A 27404-nucleotide genomic window follows, 5' to 3' on the forward strand; every position below is an offset into this window, starting at 1 on the left:
TGTGTGTGTGTGTGTGTGTGTGTGTGTGTGTGTGTGTGTGTCAGTGTGTGGTTGTGCGCACGTGCATTGTGCAGGCATTTGTGTGTGTGTGTGTCAGTGTGTGTGCGTGCGCGTGCATTGTGCATGCATTTGTGTGTGTGTGTGTGTGTGTGTGTGTGTGTGTGTGTGTGTGTGTGTGTGTGTGTGTGTGTGTATGTATGTGTGATTGTAGTCTCTGGTATTGTTAGTCTAGAGTTGAAATGTGTCTATACTTAAACACACTGTGCCCTATGAGAGAAAACACCATGGCAACCCAATTCAGACTATAATGTTACTACAGTTTATTGTGTCACCTGACAATTATCTTATAAACATTGCTAAATCTCAAATGTAAGATTTTTGTTGAACCAGAGAATAAAATGTCACAATGTTTGTAAGATTTTTGTTCAGACAGGCAATGTTTTGTTTCAAGTCAACTGGCTGCCATTGTAATGATTGTTGCAGGATCTGCTGATGGCTGGCAATGACTGTATACTTTAGTATTAGTTACCTTGACTTTCAGGACGGTGTACGGTGTATCTTACCTTGACTTTCAGTGTACAATGTATCTTACTCTTTGTCAATAAAGGTCAAATACATTTTCAAGCAAATTATCTGACTTGATCTGTTCATAAGGTGAAAGTGTGTGTGTATTTCCAATTTTATAAATGTAGCTGCGAAGATGAGGAATGGATATATTATCAAAAAAGGTGAAATTGGTGAATAGAGAAATTAGGAGTAAGTTGATATATTATTGAAAGATGTCATGCAAAGATGAGGACTTGATATTTTGATAAGCAAATTGGGATGGATTCAATATGGAAAGACGCAACATTTTGTGAATAGAAAAATAGGGAAAAGTATTTTTAAAAGATATGACATTGGGATTTTGGAAAGATGAAGAATTTTATATGTAGAGAAAAATGCAATCTGATTAAAATCTGATGTAGATGTCAGCTAATCATTCATTGCTTTTTTACCTTAGTTATTTAGCTTGAATTGACCTTCGTAGTACATGTTTACATTTTTAGCCTGATCGCCTCCTCTACAATTGTAGGTCAGGCTAAAAAATGTAAATATGTACAAAGAAGGTCAATTCAGGCAAAATAACGAAGGTAAAATAACAATGAACGATTAGCCGACATCTACATCAGATTTTAATCAGATTGAGAAAATTGTCAAATTGATATATTGAGGAAAATCAACAAGAACTCATAAAAAGAGTCGCTCTACATCTTTAAACTGCTACACCACAACTACAATATTAGTATTCCTATGTACCCCTAACATGCTTCACATTCAGTTTGTTTTTGACAGGAATTTTTTAATTTTTTAATATTTGTTGTGTCTTTTCAAATTTCAACTTGAAGCAGTGGGATTTTCCTATTTTTAGAATGTTATTAAATACTACATGAACATTTATATAATAAACGTCCATGAAAATATCTAATTGTGTTTAGATTTTTCATAAGACTATATATGTGTATACGTGTATATGGTCTGTGTCTCGTCTAACAAATCTGTCAAGAACATTATTTTGGGAGATTATACATAACGCCCTCTACGACATTAGAAAAACCCGTAATTAATTGTAACCTTTGACCTAATTGTACTTCCGCTATTATCAACAAAACAATTCACATGTAGATCCTTAACGTATACGTTACATTTTTATTTGGAACATCTGATCTGGACCGTCTTAGCCAGCAGTCTGCGAGTAGAACGAATCTCATAATGTTATGCCATCGATTATGAGAGATTACAGCTAGGTTAGTGGCTTTCTTAGAAGCAACATCGTCATAATTCGGTAAGACGTATGAAAATCGACATAGTTCTGTTGTTTCTTGTTAGGTGATATTGAATAAATTGATATATTTAGTATTTGTCTACAAGACAAAGGCAAACACAATTTACATGTTTTGATTATATGTGTATTTTTCAGAAAATCTTTAAACATCTGTCACGAATTATGAACGAGATGGCAACAAACGAGATACGTGTTGTTTATATCTGATGTCTCGGACATCTTGGATGGGAGACTATAACGAATCCATTCATAATTTCTTATCGTGAACTGAACGAGAAAGTAAAAGAGGCCTTTGACAGGGGAACCATCAGATTGGCTTCGTCTCTCTCTCCCCCAGACAATGCATGCTGTATTAGAAGATAATCCTGCTGCGAGGAGTGATTGTCCAATATTGTCATTATCATGGAAAGGAACAGTGCCGGGAAGCGAAAAAGACAAAAGTTACACTCGGAAACGTTGCTATACCGAAGGTTGGCTGGCCAGTGGCAATGCTAAAGGCATTGTTGGTGCTACGTTTACCACTTGTCATTGTAAAAAGGAATTCGTGGTACCAAGTAGAACAAATTTCAATCTGAGAGGTCACAATTCAGAGGTATGTTATAATATTATAAAAGAGAGAGAGAATTTAAAAAAACAACCCAAAAAATGTAATATTTGATTCTCAACAGTATATACACTGTATGGGTTAATTCAACAAATCTTCCCTTTTATTTAGTGAACACCTTGCAGGTAACTCATGGAATACTTTTTTCTTCAACTCCAGAGTAACAATAACAGAGCCACAACACACATAAAGCAGCAGATGATAAATGACTCAGCCTCGGTACTCAAGGTATCAAAGTGGCACAAGCTGAGTTTTTGAGCTGCTTGTCATAAATTAAAATACTTACATAAACCTTGATAAAACCGTTGGTGGAGGGTCTATGATAAAACTACTGATGCATGCCCTCTATGTCATTACAATTGTTTTCTGGCATTGTTAGAACAGTTGATTGCATAGTATGTATTTACTCAACATTTTTGATACGTACAATAAATTATGTCACTGGATATTATATAAGCTATACCTTAGTACCAGGTTTGAGTTCAGTCAATTGCATTTGATAGTCCAGTATAATTCAGTAACTAGAATACTGAAAATACCTTTTAAATATGCAGCAAGAAATATTCTCAAAGAAAATGTATAATGTCAGCTTGTGCAATTTATAGTTAGTTGTGGTTCATTATTTATGCTACAATACCATTGTTGCTATCTTTAACATTGACAGGTTGTGCTTGTCAGTTGGAATGAACCTTTTCAGAAGATGGCAACATGTGATGCCAATGGTGTCATCTTTGTGTGGATCAAATATGAAGGCAGATGGTCTATAGAGCTGGTCAATGATAGGTCATGTCAGGTTGGTCTATCTATCTATAGTACAGCATGTCTAAATATTTCATATTTGATTTTCATAATGCTGTATACCAGGCACAGCACATTTTCAGGGTCATGGTCTGTATTTTTTCCAAGTTGATTCTTAAATTGTAAGAACTGGTATACATTATTGTGAGCTAGAGTATGTCAATGATAAATCATATCAGTTATGTCTGTCTAACCATAGACCCAGGGTCTGTGGTCTAACTATTCACTGATATGTCTATCTAACCATAGACCCAGGGTCTGTGGTCTAACCATTCACTGATATGTCTGTCTAACCATAGACCCAGGGTCTGTGGTCTAACTATTCACTGATATGTCTATCTAACCATAGACCCAGGGTCTGTGGTCTAACCATTCACTGATATGTCTATCTAACCATAGATCTAGTGTCTATGGTCTAACTATTCACTGATATGTCTATCTAACCATAGACCCAGGGTCTGTGGTCTAACTATTCACTGATATGTCTATCTAACCATAGACCACCAGGGTCTGTGGTCTAACTATTCACTGATATGTCTATCTAACCATAGATCCAGGGTCTATGGTCTAACTATTCACTGATATGTCTATCTAACCATAGACCTAGGGTCTGTGGTCTAACTATTCACTGGTATGGCTAACCATAGATCCAGGGTCTATGGTCTAACTATTCACTGATATGTCTATCTAACCATAGATCCAGGGTCTATGGTCTAACTATTCACTGGTATGTCTGTCTAACCATAGATCTAGGGTCTATGGTCTAACTATTCACTGATATGGCTATCTAACCATAGATCCAGGGTCTATGGTCTAACTATTCGCTGATATGCCAATGATAAATCATATCAGTATGTCTGTCTAACCATAGATCCAGGGTCTATGGTCTAACTATTCACTGGTATGTCTAACCATAGACCCAGGGTCTATGGTCTAACTATTCACTGATATGTCTGTCTAACCATATGTCTGTAATCAGTGTTCTCAACTCATTCTGTATTATTTTTTATTTTTCAGGTTTGTGACTTTGGATGGAGTCATGATGGTCGTATGGCACTAATCTGCTACAAAGATGGTTTTGTCTTAGTGGGATCAGTTGCAGGACAACGTTATTGGTCGTCCATGTTGAATTTAGAAAGTAAATTATTGTGTGGAGCATGGACACCAGATGATAAGCAGGTAGGTGACTTGGCGGTTAAATAGTTTGACTACAAAGTACAAGCAGGTAGGTGACTTGGCGGTTAAATAGTTTGACTACAAGCAGGTAGGTGACTTGGCGGTTAAATAGTTTGACTACAAGCAGGTAGGTGACTTGGCAGTTAAATAGTTTGACTACAAGCAGGTAGGTGACTTGGCAGTTAAATACTTTGACTACAAAGTACAAGCAGGTAGGTGACTTGGCGGTTAAATAGTTTGACTACAAAGTACAAGCAGGTAGGTGACTTGGCGGTTAAATAGTTTGACTACAAGCAGGTAGGTGACTTGGCAGTTAAATAGTTTGACTACAAACAGGTAGGTGACTTGGCAGTTAAAGAGTTTGACTATAAGCAGGTAGGTGACTTGGCGGTTAAATAGTTTGACTACAAAGTACAAGCAGGTAGGTGACTTGGCGGTTAAATAGTTTGACTACAAGCAGGTAGGTGACTTGGCGGTTAAATAGTTTGACTACAAAGTACAAGCAGGTAGGTGACTTGGCGGTTAAATAGTTTGACTACAAAGTACAAGCAGGTAGGTGACTTGGCGGTTAAATAGTTTGACTACAAGCAGGTAGGTGACTTGGCAGTTAAATAGTTTGACTACAAACAGGTAGGTGACTTGGCAGTTAAAGAGTTTGACTACAAGCAGGTAGGTGACTTGGCGGTTAAATAGTTTGACTACAAAGTACAAGCAGGTAGGTGACTTGGCGGTTAAATAGTTTGACTACAAGCAGGTAGGTGACTTGGCGGTTAAATAGTTTGACTACAAAGTACAAGCAGGTAGGTGACTTGGCGGTTAAATAGTTTGACTACAAGCAGGTAGGTGACTTGGCGGTTAAATAGTTTGACTACAAAGTACAAGCAGGTAGGTGACTTGGCGGTTAAATAGTTTGACTACAAGCAGGTAGGTGACTTGGCGGTTAAATAGTTTGACTACAAAGTACAAGCAGGTAGGTGACTTGGCGGTTAAATAGTTTGACTACAAGCAGGTAGGTGACTTGGCAGTTAAATAGTTTGACTACAAGCAGGTAGGTGACTTGGCAGTTAAATAGTTTGACTACAAGCAGGTAGGTGACTTGGCGGTTAAATAGTTTGACTACAAGCAGGTAGGTGACTTGGCGGTTAAATAGTTTGACTACAAAGTACAAGCAGGTAGGTGACTTGGCAGTTAAATAGTTTGACTACAAGCAGGTAGGTGACTTGGCGGTTAAATAGTTTGACTACAAAGTACAAGCAGGTAGGTGACTTGGCAGTTAAATAGTTTGACTACAAAGTACAAGCAGGTAGGTGACTTGGCAGTTAAATAGTTTGACTACAAAGTACAAGCAGGTAGGTGACTTGGCAGTTAAATAGTTTGACTACAAAGTACAAGCAGGTAGGTGACTTGGCAGTTAAATAGTTTGACTACAAAGTACAAGCAGGTAGGTGACTTGGCAGTTAAATAGTTTGACTACAAAGTACAAGCAGGTAGGTGACTTGGCAGTTAAATAGTTTGACTACAAAGTACAAGCAGGTAGGTGACTTGGCAGTTAAATAGTTTGACTACAAAGTACAAGCAGGTAGGTGACTTGGCAGTTAAATAGTTTGACTACAAACAGGTAGGTGACTTGGCAGTTAAATAGTTTGACTATAAGCAGGTAGGTGACTTGGCAGTTAAATAGTTTGACTATAAGCAGGTAGGTGACTTGGCAGTTAAATAGTTTGACTACAAGCAGGTAGGTGACTTGGCAGTTAAATAGTTTGACTATAAGCAGGTAGGTGACTTGGTGGTTAAATAGTTTGACTACAAACAGGTAGGTGACTTGGCAGTTAAATAGTTTGACTATAAGCAGGTAGGTGACTTGGCAGTTAAATAGTTTGACTACAAACAGGTAGGTGACTTGGCAGTTAAATAGTTTGACTATAAGCAGGTAGGTGACTTGGTGGTTAAATAGTTTGACTACAAACAGGTAGGTGACTTGGCAGTTAAATAGTTTGACTATAAGCAGGTAGGTGACTTGGCAGTTAAATAGTTTGACTACAAACAGGTAGGTGACTTGGCAGTTAAATAGTTTGACTATAAGCAGGTAGGTGACTTGGTGGTTAAATACTTTGACTACAAGCAGGTAGGTGACTTGGTGGTTAAATACTTTGACTACAAACAGGTAGGTGACTTGGTGGTTAAATACTTTGACTACAAGCAGGTAGGTGACTTGGTGGTTAAATAGTTTGACTACAAACAGGTAGGTGACTTGGCAGTTAAATAGTTTGACTACAAGCAGGTAGGTGACTTGGCAGTTAAATACTTTGACTACAAAGTACTTTAAGCCAAGATATTTTCTCTACTAAAATGTTAGTCTTCAGCTACGTCTCAAGACTATAATTTTTCCTAATTACCAGACCAGTATATTGTGTTCATGTACAAGAAGGCATTTTAGTCAGACTCTATTTATTTTTGTGTTTATGTTGTCCATGGAAATTAGTGAAAATAAGTCTTCAGCAAAAATTTCCAGGTTTTTATATAGTATTTGTACGAAAATGAATGATATTATGTAGTTTACATAGAGATAGTTTGAAACCAAAGTATTTGTACAAGAACGAATTCTATGTGCATGTTAGACATAAACAGAGTAAGAAATTATTGAAAGTAATTCCTTTATCTCATTGAATTTCTGGCTCTGTGAGTCACACACTCTTGTATGTTAGGAACAGGAACAAGCTTTCATATGACAAAATTTGAAGATATACTAAGAACTTTGATTTTCATGGATATTTTCTGAGGCACATTGTAATGTGAAAGTGAATGGATATTGGTCTCTGAGACACATTGTAATGTGAAAGTGAATGGATATTGGTCTCTGAGACACATTGTAATGTGAAATTGAATGGATATTGGTCTCTGAGACACATTGTAATGTGAAAGTGAATGGATATTGGTCTCTGAGACACATTGTAATGTGAAAGTGAATGGATATTGGTCTCTGAGACACATTGTAATGTGAAAGTGAATGGATATTGGTCTCTGAGACACATTGTAATGTGAAAGTGAATGGATATTGGTCTCTGAGACACATTGTAATGTGAAATTGAATGGATATTGGTCTCTGAGACACATTGTAATGTGAAAGTGAATGGATATTGGTCTTTGAGACACATTGTAATGTGAAAGTGAATGGATATTGGTCTCTGAGGCTCATTGTAATGTGAAAGTGAATGGATATTGGTCTCTGAGGCTCATTGTAATGTGAAAGTGAATGGATATTGGTCTCTGAGACACATTGTAATGTGAAATTGAATGGATATTGGTCTCTGAGACACATTGTAATGTGAAAGTGAATGGATATTGGTCTCTGAGTTTGAAACATCACACTTGATATTACCAGTACAAGAGCGAGCAGAATTCAAAATTCTCTGCTTAACATTCAGAGTCCTTCATGGTTTTGCATCTAGCTATCTTAATCAGTTACGAAATTTACTTGCACCAATCACTCAGCAATACTGCTTATTATGGTGACATAGCATTTTCAATTTGTGCTCCACACTTGTGGAATGCTCTGCCATCGTATCTGCAGAGTGTCACTACATTCCAGACATTTAAATCAGGTCTTAAGACCTATTTCTTCAATAAGACTTTTGCTTGAGTCTGTTTTTGTACTCGTTTTTCTGTGCTTTGTAAAGCGCATTGTGATAGTTTTATGGAATGCATTGTTGTTATTATTTTTAAGGTGCTGTTTGGTACATCCAGTGGTCAAATTATTGTGATGGATATACATGGTGCTATGATAACACAGTGTACATTAGCTGAAAATCGTGAAATTCAATCCATTACTTGGTCCTGTGAAAAGTTCCGGATGGCTAATGTAACCGATAGCGACAGTGAAGAAACACATGACAAGAAACGGAAAAGTAAGGAATGGAAATTAGCCATCTTTTGATTTGTGTCTAAAGTATGGCCAATATACCACAGGTTGTGTCTACAGTATGGCCAACATACCACAGGTTGTGTCTACAGTATGGCCAATATACCACAGGTTGCTCTATAGCATGGCCAACATACCACAGGTTGTGTCTGCAGTATTGCCAACATCCATACAATAAAATCAATTTCTTTGTAGCACAGTGGCGAGTGAGTGCAGCATTGTCCCCTCTACAAAATCAGAATTAAATTGAATCATCTACTCACTGTACAGATTTTACAAAGATTTGACACTGGGGAACAAAGTGGGATATCTGATAAAACTTGTGTAGATACATGTAATGTGCTCAGTAGGACAAACATTGTTCATTTAGGATGAAACCCCCCCCCCCCCCCCCTCCACTAAACGAACGTGCACAAGTGCAACACTGACACGTTATATATGATGTAAACTAAAATTGTAACAGTCACACCGCTATGATTGATGCAGTGTAAAAACATGATGGTAAACACATTAAAATGCTACCGGAAACCCAGCACTGTATTGTGTGTGTGTGTGGGGGGGGGGGGGGGGGGGAGTGTCTACCACTCTTAGCAAACTACTGCATGGATGTTGGGTGTAGATGAATTAATGAAATGTATGACATACAACATACAAATACATAACATACCTTCAGCTAATTAACTTGGTTTGACTTGCTATTTATCTTTGTAGGTGATGGTGGAAAAAAAAGAAGTCGCAAGAAAGGTAACGTGATGGCTATTGATCTTGGGGATGGACTTCTTCAACTCATGAAAGCTTATGATGATGTATCACCAGTAATGATACGCCTCCAACTCACAGGTAATCAACCTTTGACCTTATATAATAACCTTTGACCTTACAAATTAATTTTAGTTGCTGGAAACACTTTCTGGAGTATCATCAAGATACTAGTAGCTATCTGTGCAGAGCCATATAATTATTGACAATGAGCTTGTGATTGAAATGTCCTTTTTAACTTTTAGTACTTGCTGGTTTTTATGACTTTAACACTTCCAACATTTCCTACGATGTAAGGATGTGTGTACTGGAAACAGAATTTCGATCCACACTTGTTCAGCTGTTAGACTGACATATCAGCAGTTGTGGGTGCAATCTAATGTCCCTTTCCAGGCTGGTAAGCCCTGACCAATGATGTCATTACAGTGTAACCTTCTGTATATGTAGAAAAGGTTTTAAAAAGTGAGCCCCACCCCCAACTTATTCGTGATCAGATCAAGAACACTTATTAATGTTATGGTAATACTTTAGAACTAGAATTAACATAGATCTGTCTTCAATGAAGGCTTACACTTCTTGTTACTTGATATAGAATTTTGTCACCTAAGATGTAATAGAAGTAACAATTATTCGACTTCTTATCAACACATTACTTCTGCTTCTTGCATGCATCAGTGATGCGTGAGGGAGAGAGGAGTTATCAATTCATGTTTATGCAAATTGTATGTAAATGATATGCAAATCAGCATGCACATTTAGCCAACATGCTTAACTCCAAGTCTGAGGAGAACACTGATTCACTATAATATATGCATGTGAGAATAAATATATATCTAAATCTGTCTAAAATATCACAGACAAGCTTAATAAATGATCTTTGCTTGTTTAAGCCAAAACCACCTCCCAACGTTTATATATGATGTCATTATTTGTCCTTTGACATTAATTGTCCTTTGTCTTAATGCAAATGTATGCCAAAAACTGTCATTATGCCTGAATGCAAGGACTGTGAAGCAACAGAAGGTGTCAAGCCTACGGAAGGCAACCTATTCCTCTGCAACCCATGCAAAGAAAAACGTTTCCCGCCGTCAAGAATGATTCGAAAACAAGATGAACAACCAACTCAAGTCGACCTGCCATCAATTAACCAGCAGCTTGCTGATATCAATGCCAAACTGACATGTTTACCGTCTGTCCTGTCTGCCATTCAACAAATCAAGGAAATGCAAAATGAAATGTCGACGTCCCTGGAGTTCTTCAATGCCACCGTGGAAGAAATGCAAGGTACAATAGTTACACTTCAGACAGAAAATAAACGACTACAAGAAGTAAATGAAGACCTCACAGTAAGAATGAAGAATCTGGAAAGAGAACAGGAAGAGCAGAACCAATACAGTCGGCGAGAAAACTTAGAAATCCACGGCATCCCAGAAACACCGGCCGGCAAGACTGATGACATAACATTAGCGGTGCTCCAGAAAGTCGACAAAGACATCAATATTTCAGACATTGAAGTGACTCATAGAATCGGACACTACGATACACAAAAATCAAATACCCGACCAACACCTCGACCTATCATTGTCAAGTTTGCCAGCAGGAGAAAACGAGACACAGTATACCAAGATAGAAGAAAGATTAAAGACGTTACAACAGACAAGATTGGCTTCTCTACCAAGAACAAGATCTACATTAACGAAAACCTTACAGCATTCAAACGAAACCTACAGAGGGAAGTAAATAAACGACGTAAAGAGCACGGTTACAAGTTTCTTTGGACATATAATGGGAACATTTATGTACGGAAACAGCAAGGTGCGGCTTCAATAATTATTCGGCATGAAAACGATTTGCATAAAGTTCGGTGAGTCGTCAGTACACAGTAACATTACAAGGTTTCTTGAACTCTGAGTGTCGATGAACAGTGTTGACTCAAGTGGCTTTGCAATCTGTAGTGATAGCCACTCTGTTTCCGAATTTAATTACAAATACTCCAACAAAAACAATGTACTATCCGTCTCTCACATCAATGTCAGGTCTCTAAAAAAGAACTACAACGAACTACAATGTGTGTATGAGGAAAGCATTGATAACAAATTTACATTTATTGCCTTGACTGAAATATGGCAGGTAGAAAATAAGCAACTGTATAATTTGCCAAACTATCAACTTGAAATTAGTTGTAGGGAGCATGGTAGGGGTGGTGGTGTTGGGGTGTACATACATTCTTCCGTTCAATACCATTTATTAAGTAATATTTCAATTTGTAATGCTGAATCAATGTGGATTGAATTCATAGAAAAGGGCAAAACGTATTTGGTGGCTATTATTTATAGACCACCCAGTAGTAATGCCGACTCATTCATAGATGATCTTGGTAGGACATTGCATGAACTTAACCACAAGTATCATGGATCCATAATTACAGGAGATTTTAATATTGATGTGGCAAAGTCGTCTAGTAATTCTGAAAAACTGCTAAACACACTATCGTGTTTGCATTTTGAACAAACTATTAGAACTCCTACCCGTGTAACAGATAGATCTGAAACAATAATTGACCACCTCTATACGAATATGAGTTATGTCCACACTGATTCTGGCACTATTCTAGCCGATGTTTCTGACCATGTTCCAATCTTTACCTTTTTCAATAATGTAGATATCTCATTCTCAGACACAGGCAATGCATGCAATCTTGTAAGGGATTTTTCAAAATATGATAAGGATGAATTTGCTAGGGAAATTGAGAGTGAATCCTGGGATGGTGTTCTGAATTGCCAGGATGTTAATGACTCGTATAACTATTTCTGTACACGGTTTCTCGAAGTTGCTTCAAAGTATGCCCCACTGAAATCCATGCGACGGCGGGGTAAAAAGAAAAGAAACGACAAACCCTGGATAACGAACGCAATTAGGAAATCAATAAAGAAGAAACATGCTATGTACAGAAAACTTATCAAAAATAATTTCCGAGAACCAACTCTGAGTCATTTCAAAAGGTACAGAAATATTTTAACGAGTGTTCTAAGAAAAGCTAAAAAGTATTACTATACAAACACTTTTGTGTCTTTGCAGAACAATATGAAAGAAACATGGGGAGTTATCTCTGAACTAATTGGGAAACAGAAATGTAATCAAATCAAAATTCCAAATCAATTGAAGCGTGTGTCTGGGAATGATACTGTGACTCATACTCATTTGCAAGATATGGTGGAAGATTTTAATGATTTCTTTGTTAGTATTGGACCAAATCTTGCTGAGAAAATTAACACTTCACTTTCAACGATACCTGATCATATGTCATATCTCGGTTGTAATGCTTCGAATACCCTTTTCCTACAACCTGTAACTGAAGAGGATGTCAAAACGATGCTCTTATCTCTAGATATTGCCAAGGCAACCGGTTACGACAATATTAGTGTAAAACTCATAAGGGATTCAGCTGATCATATATCGAAACCATTGTGCCACGTTTTGAATTTGTCATTCATAAAAGGTAAATTCCCAAATGCTCTAAAAATAGCACGGGTTGTCCCTATATTTAAAAAGGGAAACACAGAAAACACAGGAAATTATAGACCAATTTCTATTTTGCCTTTACTAAGCAAAATTTTTGAAAAAATGGTTAATAATCAAATTTTAAACTTCTGTGAGAAAAACAACACATTTTACAAACACCAATATGGTTTTCGGAAGCAACATGGCACTAAACTGTCTTTGATCAGCCTCACCCAACATCTTCTTGAAGAAATTGATAAGGGAAATCCAACACTTGGGTTATTCATTGACTTTTCGAAAGCGTTTGACACCATAAATCATGATATTCTAATATCAAAATTAGAATATTATGGAATACGAGGTTTGCCCCTTCAATGGCTAAAAGATTATCTCACTTTCAGGTATCAGTTTGTAGGTATAAATGGTGTTAATTCCTCCAAACGGGCAATTACTTGTGGTGTTCCCCAAGGCTCAATTCTAGGACCTACACTTTTTCTTGTATATATTAATGATATACCACTATCTTCCGATTTATTTGACTTTAGATTGTATGCCGATGATTCAAATTTATTCCATACTTTTACTGATAGAAGTAATATTATTGATATGACATCAATGAGCTATGAATTAACAAATATCACAAATTGGTGTGATGCGAATAAGCTAACGATAAATCTAGCTAAAACGAATTACTTAATTCTGAAAAGCAAAAGGAAAACAGTGGATAACACTGGATCTATGCGCATAAAAGACACAATACTGCAAGAAACTGATACTGCATCATTTGTTGGAGTGTCAATTGATCAGTGTATGTCCTGGAAGCCACAAATAACTGCTGTAAATTCTAAAATAAGCAAACTTACAGGCATATTCCTACATATTCGCAAAGTTGTGCCTCAACATATACTTATCATGCTTTATAACTCCACTGTTCTCCCACACATCACATATGGACTGGAAGTATGGGGGAGTACGTACCCGACTTACCTTAATGAATTATTTATTGTACAAAAACGATTAATTCGTATTATGACTTTTAGCAAATGGAATGTACCTTCAGAACCATTATTTCAAAAGCTCGGTATTCTAAACATTTTTCAACAACACAGCCTACAATTAGCGATGTTTGTCCATGATGTTTTACATAAAAGACTACCAAGCATCTTCCACGATTACTTCACTACAATTAGCCATTCTTATTCAACACGGCAAAGCAGGAGAAGCGATTTGAATATTCCAAGAACAAAACATAGGTCGGGCCAATTCAGCATAAAATATGCAGGTGCGAAACTATGGAATAAAATACCAGTGCATATTAGGACTATACAATGCAGGTCAGAGTTTAAGCGGGAATTTAAAAAATGTCTACAGTCTGGTTGTTTCGGGATCTAGAGCTCATGTTTAATTTATTTTGTAATTTCAGTGTATTTCCATGTATCATCTACCACGTTAAATAGTCTTGATTGAAACAGGGCAAAATTAAATGATAAGTGTCATATGTTTTGTGAGGGGAGGACTCGATTAGTTGTGTAACAACTACTTCCACACCCTTTTCCCGAATAACACGTTTATGTATATACATAAGGATATTTAGTTCTGTTCTGTATCACATTTTTTTTTTTTTTGTACGTGGGAATAAATTATTATTATGATGAAAATTGTAGTGGTCACATCACTATGACCAATCGATGCACTGTAAAAACATAGTAAACACAATATTAACGTAAACCCAGCACAGTGACTGTATATCACAGTAGCAGTAAATTTTAATGACTTATCAACATCTCAATAATAAATACAGAACCTATTATTGAAGGTGCTAGTTGTGAATGTGTGTTTAATTTGGTTAGAAGTGAGAACATTAAATTCAGTAATCACAATGATGTTTCTAATCAAAGATAGGAAATAAATCTGTTTGTATTACTTTTACAGGAATTCGAATGGAATGGAGTAATTGTGGCAATATTTTAGCAGTAGGGGGTACAGTACTTAATAGTACCACCAGTGTTGTTAAATTCTATAATGTAAATGGACATTTACGATTTCTACTCAATATACCATCACAAGTAAGTACCTCATTTCAACAACTTTGTAGAAAGATGAGAAACAAAATGAGAGAAAATGTCAAAATGATATAGCTACTTTTTTTAAAGCTCCCGTGCCTCAATGAATGCAGACAGTTAATATAAATGAATGCAGAGAGTTAATATAGATGAATGCAGAGTTAATATAGATGAATGCAGAGAGTTAATATAGATGAATGCAGAGAGTTAATATAGATGAATGCAGAGTTAATATAGATGAATGCAGAGAGTTAATATAGATGAATGCAGAGAGTTAATATAGATGAATTTAGAGAGTTAATATAGATGAATTTAGAGAGTTAATATAGATGAATGCAGAGTTAATATAGATGAATGCAGAGTTAATATAGATGAATGTAGCGAGTTAATATAGATGAATGCAGAGAGTTAATATAGATGAATTTAGAGAGTTAATATAGATGAATGCAGAGTTAATATAGATGAATGCAGAGTTAATATAGATGAATGCAGAGAGTTAATATAGATGAATGCATAGAGTTAATATAGATGAATGCAGAGAGTTAATATAGATGAATGCAGAGAGTTAATATAGATGAATGTAGAGAGTTAACATAGATGAATGCAGAGAGTTAATATAGATGAATGCAGAGAGTTAATATAGATGAATGCAGAGAGTTAATATAGATGAATGCAGAGTTAATATAGATGAATGCAGAGAGTTAATATAGATGAATGCAGAGAGTTAATATAGATGAATTTAGAGAGTTAATATAGATGAATGCAGAGTTAATATAGATGAATGCAGAGTTAATATAGATGAATGTAGCGAGTTAATATAGATGAATGCAGAGAGTTAATATAGATGAATTTAGAGAGTTAATATAGATGAATGCAGAGTTAATATAGATGAATGCAGAGTTAATATAGATGAATGCGTAGAGTTAATATAGATGAATGCAGAGAGTTAATATAGATGAATGCAGAGAGTTAATATAGATGAATGTAGAGAGTTAACATAGCTGAATGCAGAGAGTTAATATAGATGAATGCAGAGAGTTAATATAGATGAATGCAGAGAGTTAATATAGATGAATGCAGAGAGTTAACATAGATGAATGCAGAGTTAATATAGATGAATGCAGAGAGTTAATATAGATGAATTTAGAGAGTTAATATAGATGAATGCAGAGAGTTAATATAGATGAATGCAGAGAGTTAATATAGATGAATGCAGAGAGTTAATATAGATGAATGCAGAGAGTTAATATAGATGAATGCAGAGAGTTAATATAGATGAATGCAGAGAGTTAACATAGATGAATGCAGAGTTAATATAGATGAATGCAGAGAGTTAATATAGATGAATGCATAGAGTTAATATAGATGAATGCAGAGTTAACATAGATGAATGCAGAGTTAATATAGATGAATGCAGAGAGTTAATATGTAGATGAATGCAGAGAGTTAATATAGATGAATGCAGAGAGTTAATATAGATGAATGCAGAGAGTTAATATAGATGAATGCAGAGAGTTAATATAAATGAATGCAGAGAGTTAATATAGATGAATGCAGAGAGTTAATATAGATGAATGCAGAGATAGATGAATGCAGAGAGTTAATATAAATGAATGCAGAGAGTTAATATAGATGAATGCAGAGAGTTAATATAAATGAATGCAGAGTTAATATAGATGAATGCAGAGAGTTAATATAAATGAATTTAGAGAGTTAATATAGATGAATGCAGAGAGTTAATATAAATGAATGCAGAGAGTTAATATAAATGAATGCAGAGAGTTAATATAAATGAATTTAGAGAGTTAATATAGATGAATGCAGAGAGTTAATATAGATGAATGCAGAGAGTTAATATAAATGAATGCAGAGATAGATGAATGCAGAGAGTTAATATAAATGAATGCAGAGAGTTAATATAGATGAATGCAGAGTTAATATAGATGAATGCAGAGTTAATATAGATGATTGGGTCAGTTAAAGGTTTTATTTAACTCTCTATAGAATGTCTTTAATGACAAGAGAATTGCACAGATTTAGTGAAAGACATGACTGTCAACTGCTGGAAATGTACCACAATAGTATAGGCTCACTTTCTTGGTTTGAGATTTTCATGGATTTGAAAAACATGCACCAAAAAAGGCTCTGACATGCTCGATTTCTGGTGACAGAGAAGTGTTTGATCTCTGGTGACACAGAAGTGCTTGATATCTGTTGACACATGTGGGCAAGACACAAAACACTTTGGAGGGTTTTTTTTTTTGCCATACAAGTAATGTTTTGTAGTTGGTGTCAAACGTTACATTCCATATGTAGACTAGATCAATCAATTACAACCCATGAAAAATCACCGGTGCATTTGCTTGTTTGTGGTAAGAAGGAATGAGACAAGTTTCATGCAAAGACATACAGTGTAATTAGTGGTGGTAACTTATCAAAAATACCACATGAGCCCTGGATCCAATAATTCTGTTGATAAAATGCTACATGGTATAACAATCGAGGACAACTGTCAGTGTTACATTATAACTTCCACAGCTATAAACAAACTGATAAAAGTGTCACCTGAACCTACATCAGAGGTGCCTGCTGTTGTATCAGTTGTATTGTTGTTTTTACCTAATATTGTCATGGAATGTGTCGTGAATTACATTTATTGATTCATATTTTGTGTTATACGTTGTTGTTGTTAACATTGTTGCCATTTCTGATGAACTCATTATATAGTCATACGTCATACATAATCAACCAATCAGCACGCAGCGCTCCGATAAGGCAGACGATCAAATCAAAATTTCTTGTGTGATGTAAGTTTCAGTTACAGGTTGGAGTGTGTGTGCATATAAAGAACAGAGTTTCCAGTGTATTCTACTACTTGCTTGTATTGTCATTTCTATTACTACTGTTTTCCAAATCCCTTTTCTATTGTGAGTCATCCACAGAATGAAATCTCTTTGGTGTCACTTCATTAAGCAAATGCACTGGTGTTTTTTCCCAGGTTATATATTATCTCCCTCTCATAATATACATGATAGTATAAACTTTGTGTACATCTCCATATTCTATTCTCACATACATTATTGAATTCTCGTCATTGTTAACAGAGACCAGTATCAGCATTGACATGGGGTCATAATGACCAAAGACTATTCATAGCTTGTGGACCATTATTACATGTAGCATGGATTCAAAGAAGAGTGGCTCCTCTACAGTTACTGTGTCGTGAAATCATTTCCAATATAGCCAAAGATGAGAAACGTGTACCCAAATTACCCTTACCAAGTAGAATCAAAGATTACGTAGTAGAAAGATTTTCATCCACTGTTAAGGTAAGACTTTTTCTCTATCTGATTAGCAAAGCTCCAACAGCTGGACTTACATCCACCATCCCTTCATTTACTCATCTGACCACCTACCCACCCATGCATCCACCAACCTACCAATCCATCCATCTTCTAACCTACCCACCCATCCATCTACCAACCCATCCATCTTCTAACCTACCCACCCATCTATCTCCTAACTTACTCACTCACCCATCCATCTACCAACCCATCCGTCTTCTAACCTACCCACCCATCCATCTACTAACCTACCCACCTCCTAACTTTCCCACTTGTACGTCTATCCACTATCAGTCACTTTTTTCAAATGAAGGAATATAATGTAAGCTGAGTGATACATGGAAAGTGTCTAGGAATAACATGATGAACATTTATTGTGAAAGGGTTTTCAATCTTTCTCCTTTTGTTTTAACTTTCCCTAGGGTTGTATTCCTGATCCTTCCAGACTTAGAGACTTTGTGAGTCATTCCCCACCAGGTAAGTGTGAACTTTGACCTCCATAGACTTTGTCAGTCATTCAAGTATAAACTCTGATCTCCATAGACTGTCAATCATTCCCCACCAGGTAAGTGTGAACTTTGACCTCCATAGACTTTGTTCATGTACTGGTCATAATTTCAATACAGTGTTGGATTTTATATTACTACCAAACCAGAGTGATTATAAATTTTCAATTGGGCAGCACAGTTTTTTTTAAATGTCTAACACAAGGTCTTTTGTTACAAATTACTATAGACCTACTTTTGTGTAGGGTCTATGGAATTATATAAAATACAGACACTGGTAGAGCACAAGCATATAAATGATACATTTATACATTTTATCTCACTGCGAATACAAATCAACATCACTGTCAGATAAAACAAGGAAGATCCAAACACAAACTATGTATTTGTGTTCATACTGAGATAAAATGTAACAGTTCACATGCATGCATGCAATCAGTGCTGTATATTATTTCCATAATTCGTAACAAAATGTTGTGTGAGCTGTTAAAAACATCATTCTGAAAATAGAAGCTCAGACTATAGTCACTCAGATGTGGTAGTAAGATGAGTGCTTACCATATACTTTATTTTTATGTTGTAGGTAATGAAAGATTATAGTCACTCTGATGCGGTAGTAAGATGAGTGCTTACCATATACTTTATTTTTATGTTGTAGGTAATGAAAGATTATAGTCACGCTGATTTGGTAGTAAGATGAGTGTTTATCATATACTTTGTCTTTATGTTGTAGGTAATGAAAGACTACATTGTACTATGATCAGAACTGGAGATGAATCCAGCTCGTCGAGCCCTTATTACACTCTATTCTTAGAGTACTTAGGGGGACTGGTCCCCTTATTAAAGGGTAAACGAATCAGTAAACTGAGACCAGAGTTTGTAATTTATGATCCAACTATGACAACTAATAAATTAGGTAAGTTCTGTTTAATACTGTAAATAATAATAGTAATAATGTTGGTTTTCATATCACTTTCTCCTACTCTATGCTCAAAGCACTTTACAATTATTACCTGTCATGGATCTATTGCAGCACAGTAGCCCTTATACTTCCTCAACTCCCTGGGGAGCATACAATCCATTGCAGTCTTTATATGCACATAGGATTAAAGCATTCACATTGCATCCGCTATCCTACCAGGTCCCCAATTATACATCAGGGTTACTGAGGTGTCATCATGGTTCAAATGTTGTCCAAGAACTCTGTGTAATATATATGATGATACAAGAACTTGTGCAAATGATTGAAATTAGACTATTTGTCGTTGATCAATTTCTGACATTTAAGTAATGTGTTTCACGTGTTATGTGAGTGAAGGTGTCTCACTCATGGTTAATTTCTGACATGTAACTGATGTGTTTGATGTGTTATCTGAGTGAAAGTGTTTCATAATGTAAATGTTGTGTTTCAGGTGGTGCTGATGATGATACAACTATTGTCAGTGTATCAAGTAGTAGTTCTAGTAGTAGTTTATCAGAGTCTTCAGACAGTGACAACGACTCTCCAAAACCATCGCCTAAAAGAAAACATAAAAATCATCAAAAGAAGAAATATAAAGCCAAATTGAAAGAAAGTGGACAAGAATCACCCAGACTTAAGGAGAAAGGTGTAGACAATCCATATATAGAACAACTACCAGAGGTAAAGTATTAGAATTGTAGTCTTTGATTGTAGTTTAACGTTTATGCTTTTTAGAAATTTCACATTTTCTTATTAACATTTAACAATAGTGGGTGTTGGTACAGGAGGAAACCGGAGTACCTAGGAAAACCTGCATTGTTTGGTTGGGTCAGACTGAGCGTCACTCATCTTACATACAGATATGCAGCCAGCGTTAGCTGGGTTTGAACCCAGACTGTAGAAGTAAGAGGCGTATAAGCTAACTGCTCAGCCACTGACAACCAAGTAAGGGGAGAGGCGTATGAGCTAACTGCTTAGCCACTGACAACCAAGTAAGGGGTGGCGTATGAGCTAACTGCTTAGCCACTGACAACCAAGTAAGGGGTGGTGTATGAGCTAACTGCTTGGCCACTGACAACCAAGTAAGGTGAGGTGTATGAGCTACCTGCTTAGCCACTGACAACCAAGTAAGGGGAGAGGCGTATGAGCTAACTGCTTAGCCACTGACAACCAAGTAAGGGGAGAGGCGTATGAGCTAACTGCTTAGCCACTGACAACCAAGTAAGGGGAGAGGCATATGAGCTAACTGCTTAGCCACTGACAACCAAGTAAGGGGAGGCGTATGAGCTAACTGCTTAGCCACTGACAACCAAGTAAGGGGTGGCGTATGAGCTAACTGCTCAGCCACTGACAAACAACAAGGATATCCTGCAGCTGAGAAATCATTGATGGACTGACTGTTCTTAAAGTCCATATAATTTTGCAGCATAGAAAGGGAAAACTACAAATGTGGATTATTTCTCATAAAAAATTAAAGGCTGTTGTTTCGTTCTGTTTATCAATGTAGAAATGTTTACTAAGTCTCTATGTTGGAGAGGTTTGCTCTGCTAGAAATGTTTACAAAGTCTGTACATTGGAGGTGTTTGCCCAGCTAGATGTGCCTTGTTAGATGGTAGCTATTGCAACCCAAAGCACCAAGGGTTGTACACCCTAATGTGTTTGTGTGTAAGTGCTTCAACATGTTGTGTATAGCTGACAGACCAAATAAAGAGATTATGTCAACTATATTTATAAGTACTGTATTACACAATATATAAAACATAAACAATTGAGACAAGTTGGTAGTGCTCCTTGATGAATATTTACAGTTTAACTCATTCACACATACTTACTGTAGTTTTATTCCAATTTTCAGGACAACAGATTAGTTGAAGTCACCTCCAATATTTGGGGTACAAAATTCAAAATTCATGGAGTAGCCAGCTATTTACCAGCGAATCTTGGTGCTATAAATTACAAGACTAGTTTACTACACCTACAGCCTAGACAGATGACAATCATTCTGCCAGAGATCCGCCCTGACATTAACAACCAATCAGATATCAATTTTAATGCTAGTTTACTGAGTGATGATGAAGAGGACATTGCAGGTAATGTATTTTGTCATCCCTCTACAATTGTTTCAAATTTGTATTACATTACAGGAAACATCAAATCAGGTTTATCTCTGCTTTTAGTACTCCTGTATTTGTTACTGCTATCAACTTAGCACCCCAGTAACTTATTCAACTTTGAAATCTTGTATAAGAAGCTCTATTCTATTTAACATGTATTCAGCCATGTGGGGGATATGGGAAAACCTGTAGTGACGACATTATTTTTGTCTTGACAGTCTTTGTAATTGCTATCTGTGTAATCTTTCATGTAGACCCATTACCACAAAGTGAAACTTCTGCAGAAGTAACAGCTGAGAGCCTAGCAGCAGCAGCACCAGTGGCTCCAGTTGGCTCAACCAATCACAGCCCAACTTCACCTATCAGCAGAGATGGATTGACCAATCAGATCAGGAAGTTCAGATTCCAGGATGACGATAGTGAGCCTGTGTCTGAGAAGGCAGCCAGTGACAGAGTAGACAGGTGTGGCAAGGAGAACATAGAGTTGAAATCCATGGGTGACTCAATGGAGACTAGTAATGAAACAGAAGCTGTGGGTGGTTTACCGGGTACCAGTCAGGAAACTGAATATACGGGTAATTCACCAAGTCGTGATAGGTTGAAGTTTGAGAAGCAAGGTGCAATTCCTAAATCAAGACGAAATAGCAAAAAGACTGTAGAAGTTTGTACGGAAGTATCAAAAAAGAAAGCACCTGTGGAAGATGTTGATAGTGTTATTGCCCACCAATACAGTACTTTTGATGAAGAGCCCATAGATGGTTTAGAAATGAACTTACCACGGTGGGCTGACAGTGCATGTCGATTACTACAAAATGAACAAGTGTCATCACAGCTAGATGTATCTCCAGATGCTGCATATCTGGCTACATATGGAAGTGATGTCAATCACTTAAGTAATATTATTATTGATCCTTTAGCTAAAAGGCCTGTGACATTGATCGATAATGGTAACCATATGGCTGAAAAACCTTCACATAGAGACTTAGTGAAGAAAGAAAATAGTTCACTAAGTTGTGATAGTGGACAGTCAAACAGATCACATGGTTCTAAAGAGAGGGCTGCTGGGAAACAAGAACAGTCTTCAGGTGATATCAACAAGTCAAGGGTATCAAAACCTAAGACTGGACTGCCATTACCTGCTGAGCAGAACAGACCTATTAAAACAACAAATGATGTATCAATCGGTAAAAGTAAACGTGAAGACCAAGTTGTAAGGAGTAAAGTATTGTACAAGGTCAAGAGTACTAAGGTTGCTGACAGCTCTGATAGTGATGGAGAGGCAGCCAGTAGTGATGAGTCACCACTCACCAGTAGGTCTCGTAGAAAGATGAAAAAACTGTGGAATGAGAGCTACCAGAATAGAGTGTTTGTAATGCATAACAAAGCTCCACTTTGGAATGAAAATACACAAGTTTACCAGCTGGACTTTGGAGGAAGAGTGACACAGGAATCAGCCAAGAACTTTCAGATTGAACTTCATGGCAAGCAGGTGAGCTAGACTATGACTAAACTAAGATACAAGGTGTATAGACCCTATTACTTAATCACCTAATGCCATAGATATTTGCCTGTGATTTTATGATGCAAAGTAGTATTATACACTTACGATACACTTGTAGGACTTCAGTCAGACCTCTCCATACAGTACACTTGTAGGACTTCAGTCATCACCACTCCATACAGTACACATGTAGGACTTCAGTGATCACCACTCCATACAATACACATGTAGGACTTCAGTCATCACCACTCCATACACTACACTTGTAGGGCTTCAGTCATCACCACTCCATACAGTACACTTGTAGGGCTTCAGTTATCACCACTCCATACCGTACACTTGTAGGGCTTCAGTCATCACCACTCCATATAGTACACTTGTAGGGCTTCAGTCATCACCACTCCATACAGTACACTTGTAGGGCTTCAGTAATCACCATTCCATAGAGTACACTTGTAGGACTTCAGGCATCACCACTCCATAGGGTACACTTGTAGGACTTCAGTCATCACTACTCCATACAGTACACTTGTAGGACTTCAGTCATCTCCACTCCATACAGTACACTTGTAGGGCTTCAGTCATCACCATGCCATACAGTACACTTGTAGGGCTTCAGTCATCACCACTCCATACAGTACACTTGTAGGGCTTCAGTCATCACCATGCCATACAGTACACTTGTAGGACTTCAGTCATCTCCACTCCATACAGTACACTTGTAGGGCTTCAGTCATCACCATGCCATACAGTACACTTGTAGGGCTTCAGTCATCACCACTCCATACAGTACACTTGTAGGACTTCAGTTATCACCATTCCATACAGTACACTTGTAGGGCTTCAGCCATCACCATTCCATACACTACACTTTAGGGCTTCAGTCATCACTACTCCATACAGTACACTTGTAGGGCTTCAGTCATCACCACTCCATACAGTACACTTGTAGGACTTCAATCATCACCATTCCATACAGTACACTTGTAGGGCTTCAGTCATCACCACTCCATACACTACACTTTAGGGCTTCAGTCATCACTACTCCATACACTACACTTGTAGGATTTCAGTCATCACTACTCCATACAGTACACTTAAAGGGCTTCAAAAGTAATACAAACTTGTCACAACTTGCTGAAATAAGTATTCTCTTCCTTATATACAGGTGATGCAGTTTGGACGTATTGATGGTATGGCATACACACTGGATTTTCAATACCCTTTCTCAACACTTCAAGCATTTGCAGTGGCATTGGCAAATGTTACTCAGAGATTGAAGTGATGGAAGAAGTTTACCTGTTACCACCGCAACTGAAATGACACAAATGTTGGCCAGGATTTCTGTTGAATATGGTCTTGGATGAGAATTCTCCATCAAATTCAGTCTTTGGTCAGAGTTCTCTATGAAATTCAATCCCATTAGGTACATGTGTATGTATTTCTGTCAACATTGAAGAGACCATCTCGTCATCTGGATATAAAGAGTCCAAACTAAAATTAGAGTTTGATATGCAAGAGTGGTCTTATTGTGCTGCCAAATGAAGAAAAGATTGCTGATTGTGCTTACAATCCAAGGAAAGACAGCTCATTTTGCCAACAATCCAAGGAAAAGTTGTCCACATTGTTTAAAACAATCCATGGAAAACCGGCCCAAAGTATGCTGTGACAGTTCAAGGAAAGACTGTTCGCTGTGCTTACAATCCAAGGAGAAGTTGCCCACATTGTGCTGACAATCCATGGAAAAACTGCCCAAAGTATGCTGTCAATTGAAAGAAAAAGATGTTTAGGAGAGCCCTTGCAAAAAGTACCCTCATTGTCATAAAATCTTGACACACAGACTGCCATCAACAAGTATATACCATGTAATAAGTAAAACACTGCCCTCATTATTCATAAAATCTTGACACACAGACTGCCATCAATAAGTATATACCATGTAATAAGTAAAACACTGCCCTCATTGTTCATAAAATCTTGGCACACAGACTGCCATCAATAAGTATATACCATTTATGTAATAAGTAAAACACTGCACTGCCATTTGTCAATTTTAAGCCTAACTTGAAGTGACACCACAGTTACGCCTGGCTGTTGCCTAGTAACAAGACTCCTTATGTCATTATTCCTATCTTATAACAAGACTCCCTAAGTCCTTTGTATTTTCTACCAATTGATATGATAACTTTCAATGTCTTTCGTCTTCCCTGTCAAGACTCCTCATGTACTAGTATTTCTTACTGGTTACCATAGATACAACATGTGTGTGGATGTGATACAGTATGTTGCATTTTACCATAGATACTGCTATACGGTCATTTGCATTGTACCATATACACAGAGTGTGTTTTGATGTGATGCAGTGTGTTCTATTGTACCATAGTATAGTTAGTGTGAGTCACTCTGTGTGTGTGTGTGTGTGTGTGTGTGTGTGTGTGTGTGTGTGTGTGTGTGTCTGTGTCTGTGTCTGTGTGTGTGTCTGTGTCTGTGTGTGTGTGTGTGTGTGTGTGTGTGTGTGTGGATGTGATGCAGTGTGTTCTATTGTACCATAGTATAGTTAGTGTGAGTCACTCTGTGTGTGTGTGTGTGTGTCTGTCTGTGTGTGTGTGTGTGTGTGTGTGTGTGTGTGTGTGTGTGTGTGTGTGTGTGTGTGTGTGTGTGGATGTGATGCAGTGTGTTCTTTTCTTTTTTGACAAAACAAAGCCGCCCACACTGGCATATTTTGATATATACTGCATGTACATTGATGACCATGTGTATTGAGTGCATATTTTAGGTTCAATTCTAATTCATTACTTTATCCTCATTTCTGACATTGACAGTTGGTGAGATTGTCAAGTCTTAGATGCTATTGTTCATGTTGTATATTCAATAGAAGCACATGTACATGACATGATTTGTTATTGAAATGGTAGACGTCACTTACTAAAACCTGTCATGTTGATTATTACTGATATCACTTTGTCAGAGATGCTTAGATGTGAACATTCAGACTTTTATATGATATAGAAATGAACACAGGTAAGTGTAACAGTATTGTCGCTAAATTGTCTATACTCTGTGATGTGATGTGATCATAATAAACAGCGCCATCTATCATAGAGAAAACAAAACTGATTTTGCGGTCAAAAGCTCTTGGCTTATCAAAAGTATGTTGTGTATATAGGTTAACATTTATGTACTCCCATTGAGATATAATATTAGCATCTTGCTATATTACCTGCCGCTTGCACTGCATTGACTACTTGTCAAAACTTGGGTTTCCCAGGCCATCATTGAGTCTATAAAACATTGTAAATTTACAAAGTTATCAACTTTTGTCATGAAAATTTCTCATTGCTGTCATTTTAGAAACCTCATCAATGAAATGAAATTTAGGTGTTTCAGTGTTGTGTTATTTTCATGTTTTTGTGTAGTGGTGGTTGATCATGAACTTTTACTGTTATTTATAAAAAGTTATAAATTCCTGTAGTGGTCTATACACTACATCGCAGACAAGGAAGAACCCCCTTGTCTGTGACTACATGTACCGTAAAGATATTAATGTAGGTAAATTTGACCTGATTTTTTTGTATAGATTTGCAACTTTTTGTACCTGATCCAGTCATGTAGATTTGTGATGTCGGAGGAACATGTTTACAATTGTGATATTCATTGAAATATACCGATTATGGTAGTCTTAGCTCTGACCTGTAAGATATGCATTTTTGAGTATTTTAGCAAAATGTATTTTATTATATTTGTTTTAGAATTTGATGCCTTAGCATTGCTGTTACATCATAGAATTATGAAATCTTGGTGTACAAGTAAGGCAACATCAATTTAATTCTTTGTTTATCATCCGTGTGCTGATCGGATTTTAGGTAGATTTTGAAAAAAAGACACCCAAATTTTGTTTTCCTGAAAAGGACGTATTTTATACTATTGTGAAAGGACAAACCATACAAATATCATCAGAATAACTCCACATATTTCTAAATAGTTGTTTAAGACAATCAAACTTTGGATTTTGACATTAATATTTCACCAGAATAGTAAGGTTAGATACTAAGAGAAAATGAATCAACAGAAAAGTGAATTTTACATGACATGCCTAGCATTGTGGGTTTTAATGTGTTTGTTTTTCCCCCCTGTCTACTTGGTAGGTTTTTGGGAATTCAAGGATGACAAACAAAGTATTTAATTGATGGAACCTTACTAAATGTCAGAAAGTAAAATGATAATACAATGCGGCACTGAGTCCAGTGCTCAGTATCACAAACATTATCATTAGTCACCAGGAGGCATAGTTTTGCTGCTAGACGTTCGTACTTTCTTCAGATACAATAAGCGA

At 36.8% G+C, this 27404-nt stretch overlaps 1 protein-coding gene across 1 annotated transcript; it reads left to right on the top strand.

Annotated features, from left to right (window-relative positions):
- Positions 1-1700: 1700 nt before the first annotated feature.
- Positions 1701-25380, top strand: LOC144432556 (tubby-related protein 4-like). Its single transcript, XM_078120796.1, has 14 exons — positions 1701-1825; positions 1961-2417; positions 3094-3222; positions 4245-4406; positions 8128-8308; positions 9034-9162; positions 14515-14648; positions 17750-17974; positions 18412-18466; positions 19229-19411; positions 19908-20137; positions 21312-21546; positions 21825-23059; positions 24240-25380. Exons 2-14 carry the CDS (start codon positions 2166-2168, stop codon positions 24354-24356), a joined length of 3267 nt encoding a protein of 1088 aa, XP_077976922.1. The 5' UTR covers positions 1701-1825; positions 1961-2165; the 3' UTR covers positions 24357-25380.
- Positions 25381-27404: the final 2024 nt, after the last annotated feature.

Source organism: Glandiceps talaboti, chromosome 3 (assembly GCF_964340395.1).
Source record: "Glandiceps talaboti chromosome 3, keGlaTala1.1, whole genome shotgun sequence".
NCBI lineage: Eukaryota > Metazoa > Hemichordata > Enteropneusta > Spengelidae > Glandiceps > Glandiceps talaboti.

What these genes read in the sequence shown, in the direction of transcription:
- LOC144432556 (XM_078120796.1), top strand. Translation starts at nt 2,166, where the DNA reads ATGCATGCTGTATTAGAAGATAATCCTGCTGCGAGGAGTGATTGTCCA. An exon ending in TGAGAGGTCACAATTCAGAG is followed by an intron (nt 2,418 to 3,093) that starts GTATGTTATAAT and finishes TAACATTGACAG; the next exon opens with GTTGTGCTTGTCAGTTGGAA. An exon ending in ATATAGAACAACTACCAGAG is followed by an intron (nt 20,138 to 21,311) that starts GTAAAGTATTAG and finishes TCCAATTTTCAG; the next exon opens with GACAACAGATTAGTTGAAGT.